Source organism: Budorcas taxicolor, chromosome 4 (assembly GCF_023091745.1).
Source record: "Budorcas taxicolor isolate Tak-1 chromosome 4, Takin1.1, whole genome shotgun sequence".
Lineage (NCBI taxonomy): Eukaryota > Metazoa > Chordata > Mammalia > Artiodactyla > Bovidae > Budorcas > Budorcas taxicolor.
This window is the reverse complement of record NC_068913.1, coordinates 35,496,376-35,515,390: the sequence shown is the minus strand read 5'-3', so window position 1 is coordinate 35,515,390 and position 19,015 is coordinate 35,496,376. Positions and strand designations below refer to the sequence as shown.

Below are 19,015 nucleotides of genomic sequence, written 5' to 3'. Positions count from 1 at the left end.
AGATCCATTTCCCCAAAAAGCCTCTCCCCTGCATAGCAGAACAGATCCTGGAGCCAGACATACAGGCAGAGCATGACTGGCAGACTTAGGTGACTAGTGTGGGGTAGGCATGCAGACTGCACCCCCTTCCCCAGGCCAAAATAAGGAGCAGGTTATTCTGGGTCATTGCTACCCAGCTGAGGGACTTACTCTAGTCCTCCCAAAGTAGATGACAACTTTGCTAGGGCAATGTTTTCAAACTGCTCCCTGCAATCAACTAGTAAATAGTAAAATAAAAACAATGGGTCTCAACCAGCAATTTAATGAACAGATCAAATAAGAGATCAAAGACAAAAATCAGAGTACAGGCATGATTCCTCATATATTTCAACATATACAGTGACCAGTAGCAATCTGCATGACGATTATGTCCAGTGACATTAAATGACATGAGGCATTACATTTTTTACTCAGTGTGCCTCCTGAAATTTTCTGGTGAATGATGGTAACTTTATCTACACGCTAACAGAAGCATAACACCATAATGTTTAATTTCACACACTCACACACTTTCACAGTTAGTCTTGAAGTAAATGATGTGTAGGAGAATCCTATTTACTTTGAGGAAAAGTTTCAACAAAGTTTTGGTTGAGAACTTTTTAGAAAGGATGTTAGTAATTGAAAAAAAATTTAGTGTAACACTTTATTAAACTTAATGTGAATAAATTATTTTTTAAAGGGCTCATATAATTTTTATAAGAAAGGTGAGGAATGAGGAGGCATGAACAAGGTTGAACTGCTGCCTCTCTACATGTAAATAATGACAATAAAGAGATAAATATTAAGTCCAGTCAGCAAACACTGATTTCAACTCAAGGGTGTTCCAACAAGAGAAAAAAAAAGGCTGTGAAAGAGTTTATATGGTTGTATCACATAAGCTACACCCAAAGCAAATGGCAAGCTCTAATGTTCAATGATGGTCTTATAAACAAGCCATTAAAACTTCAGAATTAAAAAGACACATACTTGTAAACCCAGAGATTTTAACTTCTCAATAAGCTGCTCATATTGTTAAGGAAAAATAAACTCAAGCTATTGACAGAATTTCTAGTCATTCTGTAACTTGATCATTCTATACATTTCTTAGTCATTCTATTAATTACAAAATTTTATCCCTATATTAGGGGCTTCCCTTGTGGCTCAGCTGGTAAAGAATCTGCCTGCCATGTGGGAGACCTGGGGTTCGATCCCTGGGTTGGGAAGATCTCCTGGAGAAGGGAAAGGCTACCCACTCCAGTATTCTGGCCTGGAGAATTCCAGGGACTATACAGTCATGGGGTCACAAAGAGTTGGACATGACTGAGTGAGTTTTACTTCCACTTTCACCTCCCTACATTAAGTCATGTCTTTGGCAAACAAGAAAATGGCTGACAGAGCAGCTGAAAAATTTATTCTTGCAGCATGTAAGGATATTTGGTGAACAGAGTGAGATAAATTTTAAAACTTACCTCCCAGTAATAACACACTATCTCTTCAAATCTCTACCACTATATAATATTTAGAAGTAATGCTTAATACGTACTTAGAACCTGGTATGGATTTTTGAGATTCAATGTGATAAGAGCACTTTATCACAAGTCATGCAGCTCTTTTAGTTTATATCAGCTGTATGTGGAGGAATTGTAGTGTGTAAATTTAACTTCATGTGCGTCTGGATTATACATCTTTATAAAATTAGAGAAACATATTCTCAGTCAATATCAAGTGCAAAACTATAAAGAATGGAGCAGACAATATAATAGAAACACAGTAGAATTATTTAAAAATTAAAAGATACCCATCTCAACATTTTACAATCATTTTTTAATATCAAAAGGCTTTGGCATCCAAAGAAATCCATCCTGGTTCACTGACATAATGGAAGACGCAGGGAAAGTTGTCATGTGTATTGAAAACTCACCAAAGAACAGACATTTCAAACTATAATATTCAGAGATTGGCAGTAAACATAGCCACTTACTGCATCAAACCCATTTGTCTGCTATTGCAATGAATACCCTGAAGAAGGACATTTCATTTTTTTCTATTTGAAGCTCACTCTCATCTGGCAAATATTTTCAAATTTGACATCTAAACATAACAGAAAGGCATATTTAACTGATTTTAATATTTCTCAAAATAAATTTGGAACTATAGGGGGAGTTACACACCTCAACATATCAAACACAACAAAGTGTTCTGAAAGGTATTATTCTTAAAGCAAAACCAAACATTTAAAAAGCATCACCTCACAACTATCTGTTTCAATCATTCTTATAAGATGTTGAACAGAGGTTTTTTTAATGAAGATAGTTTGAACAAGATAAAATTAGAGAAATAGTTGCCTCCCCATTGTCTCAAACTTATAATCACTACCTTTCAGAAGAGAAATATTAAATATTGAAGAATGTTTGGATAAAAGGTCATTTGGCTTCTCAAAACTCCTGAATTAAACTTGGTGGCCAAAGAAAGGAATGCATCTTTTATTTTTCATTTACTCTTAAAAAAATAATTATAAGGTAGGAAGTTTATCATAATTCTAGAGAAAAGATAAAGATTAATTTCCACTGTGAAGCATAAAAATGTATCATTATTATTATGAGGATTAAAAAGAAACCATTTTTTGAGATTGAAATTTTTATCTTTGACCCACTTACAAAGGTTTAAAGGAAACTGGTTCAGCCATGCCTAAGATATTTGAGCAGTTTTGGCTCTGTTGCTCTGAGCCGGTGTGAGCTATCAACAAGTAAACACACTTACTGAATTAAGTATTTCCTAATTTTTGGTTTAGTGTTATCTATTTGGAGATGTCTCCATTTTGTATTAACGTATTAATGAAACATTTTGTACTATTATGCCTATGCTCGATAAGAATAAAATATTAAAGTAAGTATTGTTTCATAAAACAATTTTATTTTTAGGCATATCTCTATGTTTCTGAGTTTGTGTCTATTTCCTAGGCTTGATGTAGCATGCATTTCTTACTACAGGTTCACTGTCATTCAAAAATGGAAAATACCAGTTTCGAGAATAGTTCTCAATGTTTTGTTTGGTTTTGTTTTCCTTAGAGGTGGAAACTACTGCTTCCAAATATGCTGAGTGTATGGGACTGGGTGGGGGCATTCCGATTTCTTCTCCCACTTGGACCCTCCAACCTGCCAACTACAAGCTCTTTAAGAGTTTCCTGGATAGAACAGCTCCCTTCTCTGATCACCGTCCACAGTGAGTACCCTAGCGTGCTCCACGCTGACCTGAAAGTCAGTTCTATCCCATCTACCTGGTGTGCTGTGTTCTTTGCTGAGTCACTTAGTAGTGTCCTACTCATGCGACCCCACTGACTATAGCCCACCAGGCTCCTCTGTCCATGGGGATTCTCCAGGCAAGAATACTGGAATGGGTTGCCATGCCCTCCAATCCCACTGGAATCTCTGATCCTCTGATGTCCATTTTCCAATAGGGTCCTCACCACTGGTACTGATGAATCCCCTCATCTGTGCTCCTTCAGTGTAATTTCAATGGAATTTAGAGAGGATGAAGTAGTAAGTCATTTTGAAAGAGGAAAAGTGTGCTTTTATATAGTACTAATCAAAGCTGGTATAGTGAAGTGGGTGCTCTCAAACATCATATTAGTATAAGAGCAAATTGATGTAACCAAAGCAATTTATTAATAGTATAATAAGTATCAAGAACCTTAATAATGGCCATATCTTTCTAGCAATAAACTCTAAGGAAAGAATCAAATGTCTAACAAAGATATTCACTATAGAGTTATTTACAAAAAGATGATTTTCAATTTTTTCTTAAATGTTCAACAGGGAAATTATCAAATTTCAAATTGCATACATAATAGAATGAAGTGAAGTGAAGTCACTCAGTCGTGTCTGACTCTTTGAGACCCCATAGACTGGGGCCTACCAGGCTCCTCTGTCCATGGGATTTTCTAGGCAATAGTACTGGAGTGGATTGCCATTTCCTTCTCCAGGGTATCTTCCCAACCCAGGGCTCAAACCCGGGTCTCCCACATTGTAGACAGACGCTTTACTGTCTGAGCCACCAGGGAACATTTCTCTATAAAAAAAAGTCATTTTTTAAAAAAATTAATGACAAGGGAAATATATTAAATGTATAAAGAAAACAAAATAGAATCCTAACTTTACTTTTAAAAAACAAGTAAGTGAATGCAGAGAAAACATAGAGTAGGATCTTGATTAACGTGTGTGAGTGCACATAAGATTTACGCTTTATATATGCTTCTTGTGGAGAGTCAGTTTTATTATCCTCATCTTAATTATACCTATAACTGCATTCTATAAGCTATATCTTGGATTCATTATATCATTTATGATCTCGGTAAATACCCATAGTCTACAACCCATTTGTATAATTTATTTTCCCAATTCCAGTACACATCTTCAGCTACCTCAGCATACAGAAGTATAGGTATCAAACTTTATTTTAGATATATATTAATGTCTCATTAAGTTAACTATAAGCTTTAGCCACACTACTGAATCTAAATGTCTATGCTGTAATGTGATACTGGACTGAACCGTTGTATCTTCAATGACACAGTTCTGCTTAGACAGTTTGCCCCTTACCTGAAATCCTCTCTTACAGGCACCCTCAATCTCATGGAAGTCATGTTCAGTGCACAGAGGGCAAGCTTCCACACTCTCCCACAGGAAATAGAATGTACATCCATCACAGGTGCCTGCTGGACACTTGCTGAAATAAATCATGGAAAGCAACAAAATCAACAGCTTTTGTAACACAGTCAATTGAGTCCAATCAACATTTGAGCACATACTGCATACTGGGAAGCAATACATAGATGCAGAGGAAACACATGGAAAAAAGTCTCAAGGAGACACCACCACAACTAGATACCGCTCTGCACCAACCAGGATAGCTAGAATCAAAAGTTGGGAGGGTGCTGGGCAATTTCAGTCTTTACACTCTGCTGATGGGAGTATAAAATGGTGCAACTTTGGAAGAAACTGGCAGTTTCTCACACAATTAAACAGAATTATCATATGATTCAGCAATTCTACTCTTAGGGAAATACCCAAAAGAAATAAAAATGCTATCTCCACACAAAAACTTGTACATGAATATTCCTAACAGCATTATTCATAATATCCAAAAGGTGGCAACAATGAAAACGTCCATCAGCAGATGAATGGATGAACAAAACATGGTATACCCATAAAATGAATTATTACTCCACCTTAAAAAGCAATGCAGTACTGATGCATGCCCCTACTTGAATGAACTTCAAAAATATTATGCATAGTGACTGAAGCAAATAAAAATTCCACATTTTTTATGATGTTATCCAGATTTAAGTCCATAATAGGAAGCTCTATAAAACATTTGAAAATGGGTTAGTGATTGCTTAGAGTTAGGAACCACTTACTAGGTTTAAGGAGATAATAGCTAAAGGGTATGGGATTTCTTTGCGAAATGATGAAGAGGTTCTAGAATCGGCTAGGCTGATGGTTGCACACTCAGAATATACAATAACCACTGAAGTGTATGTTTTCAATGAGTGAATTGCAATGGTGTGTACATTATATCTCTATCAAGTTTTTTTTTTCTTTTTAAAGGAGAAACAGGCACAGGTAATGACCAAAAAAAAGCTCCAAAGTTTATTGGTGAAAGTGATGCCTGAGCCATGTCTAGAATATTCTAGATAGGAGTTAAAATAAAAGGGATGGACGCAAGGGAATTCCTGCCATAGGAATGGAATGGTAAGTGAATCGGAGCAAAAGTGCAAGCAGGTCTTGTCATGGGAGCTTCAAGAACAAGGCAGTGACTGAGTACTGGGCATACGGGCACTAGGTGGTGAAGGAGGTTTGCAGTTTCTGTTTAAGGTAATTGCACAGAAGTGAGGTGGTTTAGAGGACAGAAGGACACAGAGGTCCATGGTCTGGAGAGGATAGGGGAAAGACATACAAACAAAATTGTCTAATGTTAAAAAGAAACACCACCATCAGTCAACACACAGCTCAGTGATGTAAATGGTTCTGCAATCCTGGGTTTCCTCAGTCTGAGGATGACTTCCTTTGACAAAAGGCACTCAGTGATGATGAATAAGGCTTGGACCCAGATGAGGGATTGCACTGAACCAACCATCAGGCAGGACCTGCATGCAGACTTTAAAATCCTACTTTCTGGTGGGTATGCCTTTTATGTCAACTTATCTCTTTCATTTTAAGGACAGGTACACATGGCATAGCTCAAAAATTAACATGCTGTTACTGGATACAAAATTCTTATTGACTGAAGCAAGAAACTATTCAGAAAGATTCTAATAGGAATGACTGTTTTGTTCATGAATTCATTAAAACCAGGGGAATATAGTTCCCTCAGCTTGTGTACTACACTTCCTTTAAGTTAAGCTGTGTAAATATAAGGCATTGCCCTGAAAATCTCCTTCAGACCTTAGCTTGTGCAAAGTGCAGGTGCCCTGAAACAACTAATAGCAAAACGACAGACACACAATAATACAGAGAATCCAAAAAACACCCCTTTTTAAGTTTTCATTTCAAATGCCTTTCTGATGATTCACTATCCAAAACTTCAGTCTATCAGAAAGGTAAAATTTCATACTGTTAGTTAACTAAATGTATTCTGAAAAAGTGAAAGTGTTACTCAGTCGTGCCCTACTCTTTTGTGACCCCATGGACTGTAGCAGGCCAGGCTTCTCAGTCCATGGAATTCTCCAGGCAAGAATACTGGAGTAGGTTGCCATTCCATTCTCCAGGGGATCTTCCTGACCCAGGGATCAAACTGGGTCTCCCAAATTGCAAGCAGAATCTTTACCATCTGGGCCACCAGGAAGTACATTCTAAGGTACTCTAATATGAACACTGAAACAAATTCACACGCCTGATAACTGATGCATTTTTATATGTCTGACTTTCCAAAGTGTCTGTATGCTGTAGACTAGGTGAACATGGGTGGGATGTAAAAACAGCAACGTTCTATATGACATGCTTCAGAAACAGAGGCCCAGTCTTGTCACAGCTATGAACAATGGTGAACAGTGACTCTTCAGAAAAATGACTTGACTCTCTCACTTACTTTCTCATTTTATAAAAAGGGAATAATAAATACATTCAGAATAAAAAATACAGAGAGATATTTTTTAAAAACAGGACATTACAATAGACGAAAACCATGCCACCTAAAAAGTTATTCCTACCCTCTACCTTCCAGATCAGTAAAAGCAACTTAAAATTTTCTTTTGAAAAAAAACTGGGTAACCAATTGGAGAAATTATTCAAGAACACAATTATTATATGCATAACAATGATTTACAACTTTCAAAATAATTACAGTTTTCTGATCAGTTAGCAAAAATTACCAAGAGGCTTTCCTGTTCAAATCTTTTCTCCCAGAATTATTTTCTACTTTATCTTTCCAACACAGAAAAACTTTAAAAGGAGGAAAAAAATGTTTCTATTGGGAAAATGAAAGAGTAAGTCTGCTAAAGTTTGAAAAAAAGAACTCAACAAAAGAAAAGGAGAAAATTAATCAAAGTTGCAAAAAGCAAGACAGAAGACTTGGATTACAGTCCTAACTAGGATTTTCAAATGATTTTGTGTTTTTCCATAAGTGATTCACCCTCCCTCCCCACCATGTCATTCCTGTAATTTGTCAAAAGCAGAATGTCTGCCATACTGCATTCATAGAGTGGTTATAAGGATAAAATGAGAGAACCATCTGACAAAGTTTAAAGAACTGCAAAATATAAAAGACTATTAACAATGCACATCACTTTCTAAAGAACTGGTAGATCCAAAGAAATATGAAAAAAAATCAAGACATTGATATAATTTATAAAGCTGGCATTAAGTGTCAAAACACTACAATGATTCAGTGCATTCCCTTTGCAGACTTCACTTTTTAAAAGAAAGTCTTAGGTTAAAAGCAGTTTAGTTTAGAATCGATTCTTAAATTCTTTTAACTCAATGAATCATTAGAAATGTGGAGCATCAAAATTTGATTCTTTGTTATGAACCTAATTTTCACAGTTTGAATCAGGCCTTCCCTGGGGAAGAAAACAAGAATATATGAAGCAATAGTGATTTCAATCATGCTTACATACATAAATGAAAACAGAAAAAAGATATGAGAAAAAAATGTAGTAATATAAACATTTTATCTTTGTGAAATACTTTTCCCTTTGATGACCTGGGTCACCATCATCTTTACTTCCCAACCAGCTTTTTTCAGGTGTCACTAATTGTGCTTCTACATAACTTTTGCGCTGCATGATCACCATAGAAACCAATGGGCACATGTTTAAAGAAACAAGACAAAGTCATGGATAGCTGGGGTATGGGAAGCTAGACTTCTACAGGATGGCCCAACGTGCTGTTAATTATAGGTAGGGAAACCACCACATATTCAAAGGGCAACCAGGTAAACCTTGATTTGGTTTACTGAGAAATGAGTAACAGGCTTTCTAATTTCCCAGTTTTGCTTCTGGGATTGCTTTATCAATCAGGGTGGCTCTAGCAATGTGTAAGAATTCAGACAAATCTTTTGTAGCAAGTTATGTCTTGGATTCTAAAACAGAATATATTTCATAAATCAGTTAGTAGTGTCCTCTTCAGAATGAATCATCTTACCTAAAACAGGATCTAGCTGGTTCATATCATGAATCCATGGAGAAGAACCTTGTGTTTTTATGAACTATTATCACCTTAAAAAATCTATTAATAATATTTGGATAGTTGATAAATCACTGTAAACAGTTTTCCCTAAACTTTATTCAAAATCCAAAGGTAAGACAAATTCATCTATGTTGTCAGTACCTTTCCAACCCTTCTGGAGTTAGTCTCAGGAGATTGATGAGAAAGGCCACTCTCTAATGTGCCAAGAACATTTATCATCTGGTATCAGGCCACTATTGTTGTTGAACTTCCTTCATGTGGGGCATCTGTAGTTTTCTTGGGGTTCCTTGGTCTCAGGGTATACAGACTGGCATCCTCTGTCAAGGCAATGCTCTCTGACTTTCTGCTGTCTGTTTTCAGCTTTGGAATCTCAGGAAGTTCATCCTATTTCTGCTAAGGATGCCTTGTCATAGGCCAGAAACTCTTCTTATGTAGGGTCCATAAAATTCATTGCATGTTGCTCTAACTCCATCTGCCTTAAGGCTGAAGAGTATCAGTCACTTATGATGGGGTTTAAACACAAGATATTTTGACCTAGAAGTCTAGATCTAGAAGATTTTACCAGTCTCCTGCAAATCCTTCTCTTTCTAAAGTTTCTACTTGGGTTAACTACCAAAAGTCAGCATCTGTTGACGATCTGGAGAAACTAAATTTACTGACACTCGCTAGTCCCTTTTATCTATGATTCTGTATTTTCTGAAGTGAAATTAAAATCTGTCAAGTTTTATCATCTTTATTTCAAACTTGATCACAAAACTTGATGACTGTTTCTTGATATTTTTATACCATATCTTAAGATTATTTGTTAGTGTTTAAAGTATATACTTTTAACAATTTTCTAATAGAATTTTTTCATTTTTTCCCCAAGTAGGATAAATTAATTTGTGAATGAAGAAAAATATAGGGAAACTGATACAAGGTAGATTCTAGCCTCAATCTTGATATTCAGTATTTTAGGATACATCTGGATGTTGGTTACTTTTCATAAACTTTTTTTATTGACTCATAGTCAATTTCAGTTCAGTTTAGTCTCTCAGTCATGTCCAACTCCTTGCAAACCCATGGACTGCAGCACACAGGCTTCCCTATCCATCACCAACTCCTGGAGCTTGCTCAAACTCATGTCCATCAAGTCAGTAATGCCATCCAACCATCCCATCCTCTGTCGTCCCCTTCTCCTCCTGCCTTTAACCTTTCCCAGTATCAGGATCTCTTCCAATAAGTCAGTTCTTCAAGATCAGTTGGCCAAAGTATTGGAGTTTCAGCTCTAGCATCAGTCCTTCCAATGAATATTCAAGACTGATTTCCTTTAGGATTGACTGACTGCTTTGATCTTGCAGTCCAAGGAACTCTCAAGAGTCTTCTCCAACACCACAGTTCAAAAGAATCAATTCTTCAGTGCTCAGCTTTCTTTATAGTCCAACTCTCATATCCATACAAGACTACTGGAAAAAACCATAGCTTTGACTAAATGGACCTTTGTCATCAAAGTAATGTCTCTGCTTTCTAATATGCTATCTAGGTTTGTCATAGCTTTTTGTCCAAGGAGCAAGCATCACTTAATTTCATGGCTGCAGTCACCATCTGCAGTGATTTGGGAGCCCAAAAAAATAAAGTCTCTCACTGTTTCCCCATCTATTTGCCATGAAGTGATGGGACCGGATGCCATGATCTTCGTTTTTTGAATGTTGAGTTTTAAGCCAGCTTTTTTTTACTCTCCTCTTGCTCAAACTCAAACAGTCAATTTACAATATTGTATTAGTTTCCTGTATACAATGGAGTAATTCAATATTTTTATAGATTATACTCTATTTAAGGTTATTATTAAATATTGGCTATATTCCCTGTGTTGTACAATATATCCTTAGAGCTTATTTACTTTATACATGGCAGTTTGTACCTTTTAATCCCTCTACCCCTATCTTACCCCTCTGCACTTCACTTTTTCCACTTGTAACCACTAGTTTGTTCTCTATAATCTTTCTTTTGTTACTATCACTAGTTTTATTTTTAAATTCCTCATTTAAGTGATGTCATACATTATTTGACTTTCTCTGACTTATTTCACTAAATGTAATATGCTCCAGGTTCACCAACATTGTTGCCAATGGCAAGATTTAATTCTTTCTTATGGCTGAATATTATTCCTTTTTATTATATATATAGGTATGTATGTATGTGTGTGTATATATATACATATATACACACATGTATATATATGCACACACACACCACAATATATACCACATTTCCTTTACCCATTCATTCATTGATAGATATTTAGGTTACTTACCATATCTTGGCTATTGTAAATAATACTGCTATAAAACTTTAGGGTGTGTGTACCTTTCCAAGCTAGTGTTTTTATTTTCTTTAGATATACACCCAGGAGTGGAATAGCTGGATCATATGGTAGTTATAGTTTTAGTTTTTTAAAGAACTTTCATACTGTTTTCCACAGTTGTTGTCCTGTCACTCAGTTGTGTCTGGCTCTTCGTGACCCCATGATCTGCAGCATGCCAGACTTCTCTGTCCTTCATTATCTCGCAGAGTTTGCTCAAATTCATGTTCATTGAATAGGTGGTGCCATCCAACCATCTCATCCTCTGTCATCCCATTCTCCCTCCTGCCGTCAATCTTTCCTAGCACCAGGGTCTTTTCCAATGAGTTGGCTCTTGGCTTCAGTTGGCCAAAGTATTGGAGCTTCAGCTTCAGTCTTAGTCCTTCCAAGGAATATTCAGGGTTGATTCCTTTAGGACCAGGTTTGATTTCCATGCTATCCACAGGACTCTCAAGAGTCTTGTCCAGCACCACAGTTTGAAAGCATCAATTCCTCAGTGCTCAGTCTTCTTTATGGTCCAACTCTCACATCTATACATGACTACTGGAAAACCATAGCCTTGACTATACAGACCTTTGTCAGCAAAGTGATGTCTCTGCTTTTTAATACACTGTCCAGGTTTGTCATAGCTTTTCTCCCAAGGAGCAAGCATCTTAATTTCATGACTGCAGTCACCATCTGCAGTGATTTTGGAGCCCAAGAAAATAAAATCTCTCACTATTTCCATGTTTCCCCATCTATTTGTCATAAAGTGATGGGACTGGATGCATGGCCTTCCATTTTTGAATGTTGAATTTTTAAGTCAACTTTTTCAATCTTCTCTTTCACCTTCATCAAGAGGCTCTTTAGTTCCTCTTCGCTTTCTGCCATAAGGGTGGTGTCATCTGCATATCTGAGGTTATTGACATTTCTCCTGGCAATCTTGATTACAGCTTGTGCTTCATCCAGTCCAGCATTTTGCATAATGCACTCTACATAGAAGTTGAAAAGCAGAGACATTACTTTGCCAACAAAGGTCCGTCTAGTCAAGGCTATGGTTTTTCCAGTGGTCATGTATGGATGTGAGAGTTGGACTGTGAAGAAGGCTGAGCACTGAAGAATTGATGCTTTTAAACTGTGGTGTTGGAGAAGACTCTTGAGAGTCCCTTGGACTGCAAGGAGATCCAACCAGTCCATTCTGAAGGAGATCAGCCCTGGGATTTCTTTGGAAGGAATGATGCTAAAGCTGAAACTCCAGTACTTTGGCCACCTCATGGGAAGAGTTGACTCATTGGAAAAGACTCTGATGCTGGGAGGGATTGGGGGCAGGAGGAGAAGGGGACGACAGAGGATGAGATGGCTGGATGGCATCACTGACTCGATGAACATGAGTCTGAGTGAACTCTGGGAGTTGGTGATGGACAGGGAGGCCTGGCGTGCTGTGATTTATGTGGTCGCAAAGAGTCAGACACGACTGAGCAACTGAACTGACTGACTGACTGAAGGATTTTGAGCATTACCTTGCTAGCATGTGAGATGAGTGCAATTGTGCAGCAGTTTGAACATTCTTTGGCATTGCCCTTCTTTGGGATTTGAATGAAAACTGACCTTTTCCGGTCCTGTGGCCACTGCTGAGCTTTCCAAATTTCCTGGCATATTTATGCAGCATTGTATCAGCATCATCTTTTAGGATCTGAAATAGCTCCGTTGGAATTCCATTGCCTTCACTAGCTTTAGTAATGCTTCCTTAGGCCCACTTGACTTCACACTCCAGGACATCTGGCTCTAGTTAGCTACACTAATTTACATTCCCACCAACAGTGTACTAGAGTTTCCTTTTCTCCATTTTTGCCAACATTTGTTATTTGTGACTTTTTTGGATGGCGGCAATTCTGACTAGTGTTGAGGTGATATCTCATTGTGGTTTTGATTTGCATTTCTCAAATAATTAGAAATGTGGAGCATCTTTTCCTGTGCTTTTGGCCATCTGTATGTCTTCTCTGGGGGAAAAAAATGTGTATACAGGTCTTCTGTCAATTTTTAAAGTGTGTGTTTTTTTAAAAAATATTGCGTTTGTCAACTACAAATTGGCACTTGCCATGGGTGCTTGCCATCTACCTTTAGAAGGATTAAACCATGTACTTCTGCTGCTGATCTTCAACACCCCCAAAGGAGTTCAGGGTGGAGAGCAGAAATGAGGCACTCTGTGCTCTGGGAAAATTGGCAAGACAGGTCTTCAGACAGTTAGATATTCTCAGGAGCTGATTTTATGAGCTCAATTCTTGCATCTCTTCATATCTAGAAAAGTACTAAAATCCTTCCTGGTGACACTATTCCTCGTGATAAGTGAAGTGTTCATAAGACTAGCGGAAAACTGGAAAAATATGGGCTTGATTGCACATATTCTCCCTTCACCAAAAATCACATATATACTGACCTTTCCCCCCTGCCTCTTTGGAGCAGTTTCTCACAGCTATCTGAGGTGCTGTCTCCCCGGTTGCAACCCTCATTTTGGCCCAAATAAAACTTAACTCGCAACTCTCATATTGTACATTTTTTTAAATCAACAAATTGTATGAGCTGTCTATGTATTTTGGGTACTAATCCCTTCTTGGGCATCTCATTAGGAAACATTTTCAGTCAGTAGGCTATTTTTCACTCCAGTATTTTTGCCTGGAGAATCCCATGGTTGGAGAAGCCTGTTAGGCTGCAGTCCATGGGGTCACAAAGAGTTGGACACAACTGAGTGACTTCACTTTCACTTTTCACTTTCATGCATTGGAGAAGGAAATGGCAACCCACTCCAGTGTTCTTGCCTGGAGAATCCCAGGGACTGGTAGCCTGGTGGGCTGCCATGTATGGGGTCACACAGAGTTGGACACAACTGAAGTGACTTAGCAGCAGCAGCAGCAGCCGCAGGCTATTTTTCATTTTGTTGATGGTTTCATTGCCTGTCAGACCCCAAGGCTGGAGCATTTACTACGTAGCTGAAACCACTCACTCCTCAGGGGGATCTCCCAGCTTGTGACGTCTCCTTCCTCTTCTGTGTCCCTTCTGAGGGGCAGGGGTCCATCCTGACCACTTCTCCTCCCTTCCTACTTGACTCCATGTGACTCTTCATTTTACATCCTGGGTGCACACCAGTCCTTCTGCCAGTCTCCAGTGTGTTTTCAGTGAGAACCACTCCACACGCAGATGTATTTTTGACACGTTCATGGGGGGAGGTGAGCTCTGTGTTGTCCTACTCCACCATTTGATCTCTTCCTCCTTCTATTTCTTGATCATAACGTGTTTCAGTTGTTTTCACTTGTGATCACAGTCCTTTCATATGCCTCCCTACTTTTTAATGTTCTAAGAACATGTTTGATTTTAATTGAGTTCTATTGCCTTTTTAACCTATATATGAATTTATATATTATCTGTCCCTAAAGGGTGCAGAGAACAGAAATAAACAAGGAACTCATTTAAACAATAGTTATTCTCTGGCTCTTAATAAATTAAAATGACTAGACAACTGTTTTGGCTTTAACGGTCCTTCCCCAACTACCAACAAAAGCACTACACTAGCAGCCAATAGATCCAATGACTTTGATACAGAGATTTTAATTAGAGCCTGTGGAAGAAATCCCTGGTGTGCTCAACCTCTGAAAACTCAAGACAGAACTGTGAAGCATCCCTTTTGTGAGAGACAATCTCCTCAGAAGCTACACTTAGAAAAAAAATGAATTTTGGTTTTGAAGGAGGTTTTCACAGAATGATTTTGGACTTATTTATCAACTGCCCAAGCAATTAAACGTGGTTAAAAGTTGTAAGAGATAAAGGAGGAGGATATTCCTCTAACTCAGAACATTAACAAAGACAACCTTATTTGAGGAAAGATGAGTCATTAAAAAGAAGGCACCAACAACTTGCAGATCAGTTGAGTTCCCAGATAAATGTGCTATTTCCCTCTGTTTACTGTGTTTATTTGCAAATCTCTGCCTACAAAGGATGGGAGGAAATGACAAGATAAAAGCATGATGACATAAAAAGAACAACAGAATCAGGAAATCATCCCATCGTGACTGACACTCTATAGCTATGCATACAGCCAGGGTTCTCAGTGTTTCCTACTGTGTCGAGTAAATGGGTTTGATGGGAGGATCCCGAATGTGCAATGACATCTCCATTATCAGAGTAAAAATGGTTCCCTCTGCTTGTTTTCCAATAAGGCTTTTAAAAAAACTTTCAAACCTTTTTAAATCTTTCCAGATAAAACTAACAGCAATTTCTCATGTTTTTGAAAAAGTACTCTGGACACAGTGCTTAGGTCTAAACGTTTCCTAATGAAAGGAGAATCTTCAATTCCTCTAACCACATAGGATCATGATTAGGGGTTTGGGAAGCCTTTCAGGTAGAAACCGGAGAGGCATCTATTTAGGGATATTAGTGGTCGACTGTGTTAGCAATTTATTCTTTGGCCAAGGTACAAACTGCACTAATCTCAAAAGTCCACCCCAGCTCTCTGATTTCATCTGCCGCAGACATCATGCTGTTAAGTTTTCATCAAAAATGTCTCACATCCTCCAGACACTTTGTGGAATTAGAAACCAACTTCATTTGCCAGACCAAACAGACAGGCTGGAGTTTCCAACTGCAGGTTTGTGGGCGGCCCAGGATGTTTGCTGCTCCTTCTACGTTGCATGTGAGATCCACAGAGAACACACAGTTCTCCTTTTCTCTTGCCCCTTTCGCTTTCTGTGAAGACATTCTCTTTTTTTTTCCCAGGGCTGGGGATCTTGTGACATTTTCCCTGGTCACCAAGACACGGAGCCCCAGTCAACATCACTACTGCTAAAGTCACCTTTGCCTGGTTTGTAAGGTTATTTGCCAAGAGAGAATTCCAAGGGACAGCACCCTTTCTGAGCTGCCAAGGTCTTTCCATAGTGACTTGTTGGTAAGCATATGAGATTTCACAGGGCAATTGCCTAGTTAGAACCTTTCTTTATCTCCTGGAGAATTTAAAGCTCAAAAAAGAAAAATGCAAATTAAACCCCCTTCAAAAGTAGCCTAAGTAAATTTGGCTCTGTTAACATTTCTTTACTGTTAGTAGGAAATCTTTACTCAAACCTACAGCTAAAAAAATATTCTGATTATTTCCGTACAAGCTTCCATTTCTCATGTTCTGATCGCAGAGCGCCCTCTTGTGCCCTGATCGGAAATTAACGATTCAAGAAAGAATGCAAGGTCAGCACAGGTGGCTCATAGTTGGTAAAGAATCCACCTGCAATGCAGGAGACCCTGGTTTGATTCCTGGGTCAGGAAGATCCACTGGAGAAGGGATAGTCTACCCACAACAGTATTCTTGGGCTTCCCTGGTGGCTCAGCTGGTAAAGAATCTGCCTGCAATGCAGGAGACCTGGGTTTGATCCCTGGGTTGGGAAGATTCCCTGGAGAAGGGAAAGGCTGCCCACTCCAGTATTCTGGCCTGGAGAATTCCATGGACTATTCCATGGGATCTCAAACAGTCGGACACGACTGAGCAGCTTTCACTTTGAGCACATTTAGGTTGTGAGGTTCAAGCAGTTCCCTAGAGCAGCAGTCCCAAACTGCAGGATGCATCATAATTGAACAGAGTTTTACGAAAATATGACAGAATCCACCCTGTAGACCACAACCTTTTCATTTAGCATTTCAAAAAATTAAAATGCAAAACAAAATGTGAGAATCTGTCTCAGAAAAAAAATTTCCAAAATTGGGGTTAAGATCAATGGTTCTCAAATTTTAACATGTCAGAACTGTCTTGTGGTTTTATAAATATTCTGGTGCTTAACATTTGGAGCTTCTTTCGGTTTCAGTGAAGGCCTAAAAATCAGTTTTACAATAGACACTCCAAGGTATTCTGCTGTATCTGATCTTGGGAAATCCTTGCAAAGGTAGTCAAGTAGAAAAAACTGCCTGAGGTCAAAGGAAAAACTTAACTTTTTTCTTCTCATAAGGAAAAAGCTAGTTTCTAGATGCCATCATTTAACATCATGAGACTATCATTTTCTCATTATATGAAAACATCAGAACCCACCTTGGGAGAGTTAGAATGGTGCATTTTCTAAAGGACAGCGTTTGACTTCAGTAGTATTATCTGCTTAAGTCATAGAGGCTCCTGAAGGAGGCCTTAGAAGTCATTCATGTGGGCTCCCAGAGGCTAGACCGAGAGAACTGAGCTGATGATAGGTCCAAAAAAGGACCTCAGAAGTGCCCTAGTAAATAGAAGTGTCTGAACTCAAAGCAATATGGTGAGATATCAGAGCATAGTGAACAAATCTCTGGATACACCTCCTCACAAAGAAAGTGTGCTCTGCTGCTCCGACTCCAGCTTGGATGCTGGCCCAGGGATCCTCTACCACATGATGCCCTTGAGCTACAGGCTCCCTCTGTTTCTTTCAGTTTTATTATGTTCTGTGCTCATCATATTCATATCTCACCTTGAATAGGTGAAGAGAAAAATTAATGAAACAGAGTTGGTAAGAGGTGAATGCTAGTGTGACTTTATGCCCAGAAATGAACTCAAAATACTATGTTATCACTGTAATTATTTTTAAGATACCCAAATAACTGAATCAATGCTTCAACCACTAATTTCCAATCCTGATGTAATATAAGCAGGATTTATTAAAATTTCATAAAAGTTACAGTGAAAGTAACAAAAACAAAATTAAGTCAATCACTTGTTTAAATATACATTTTTTGCTAGCTTGATGGAGAAGAATCTGCAAATCAAATTATAATCCAAAGGTACCTTAACCCTAAAAAGATTAGAAATAAATAATCTACATGGTAGATAATGAATAACTATACAAAATAAAAATCAGGAGACACTATGAAAGCATTTTTTAAGTTAACAATTTTAAATTCATAAAATTGCTTAGTTTCTCTTACTGTTCCCAACCAAAGTGGCTGTATTAATCAGATCTAGCAGCAGCAGCAGACTGTGGACAGCTAACAGCTCAATGCCAATCAGTTAAAGGAACGATGCTGTGTATTCTACAGGTCAGACTCTAACTTGGTGATTTCGCCACCAGTGATTAGAGAACTCAAGAACAGGAAACTCATCTAACCTGACCTTCATCCCTCATAGAGAAAGAAACTATGACAAAGAGGTTAGATTGCTTAATCTAGGTCACCTAGATAGTTCCTTGCTGACAAAGAACTATAATCCAGGGAAAGTCCTAATCCAGCTCTTAAGAAAACTGATACTAGATAGTAAGACTCAATCAAAAGATACAAACAATATAGTTATATATTACTTAAATAATTCTCAAGATAATTAAGACATGCAGGCAAACAAGATGAGAATCTGTCATTGAGGAGAGTGAAAGTGTTAAGACTTGCAAGGACCTATACCTCTTAACAGGCAAGCAGCACATCTGGAAAACAAAAATCTACAGATTCTTTGTTCCCTTTCTGCTTTACACCCAGAGAGAACATGTTTTAAAATAGCAAGGTTCTGAAGAGTTTTGCTTCCTGATACATACATACATAGCAGAATCATATTGAAATAAAACTACCTGGGGACAGAAATGGCTCCCGCTCCTGGTTTAGCAGGATTACACCTCATTTTCACAGCAGTTGATCGGCCATTTACACAAGAGGTTGTAGTTGTAGAAGACCTATTAGAAGGCAAAGGTCATTTCACAAAACAAATATGACACAGACTTCATAAACAAAAATGTCCTGTGTAGAACTGCCCCTATGCTCTATGAATAAATGAAAAATTTATCAAAGTTCATCAATTCAGAATTTTAATACAGACTTAGTTCATTTACTTTCACTGCCTATGAAAAGCTGCCTGCTCCACAGGTAAAGTGATATGCTATCATCAAAGGATTAATAGAGCTATTGTAATTATAATCAAAATTATAATGAAAAGAATTTTTTAAGGTATTAGAGGTCATAGTGACTTAGGCTGATGTTTTGATGTGTGAATTACAAATAATTACTGCCTAGACAATGAAGA

General features: G+C 38.0%; 1 protein-coding gene across 1 annotated transcript in view; it reads right to left on the bottom strand.

The window, feature by feature from the left end:
- ELAPOR2 (endosome-lysosome associated apoptosis and autophagy regulator family member 2) overlaps positions 1-19,015 on the bottom strand; it is a 211,372-nt gene that overhangs the window by 10,183 nt on the left and 182,174 nt on the right. The window contains exons 18-19 of the mRNA XM_052638923.1: positions 18,567-18,668; positions 4,617-4,743 (exon numbers count right to left, since the gene is read on the bottom strand). Of these exons, the coding sequence (XP_052494883.1) occupies positions 4,617-4,743; positions 18,567-18,668 (229 nt within the window). The remainder of the gene's footprint in view (positions 1-4,616; positions 4,744-18,566; positions 18,669-19,015) is intronic.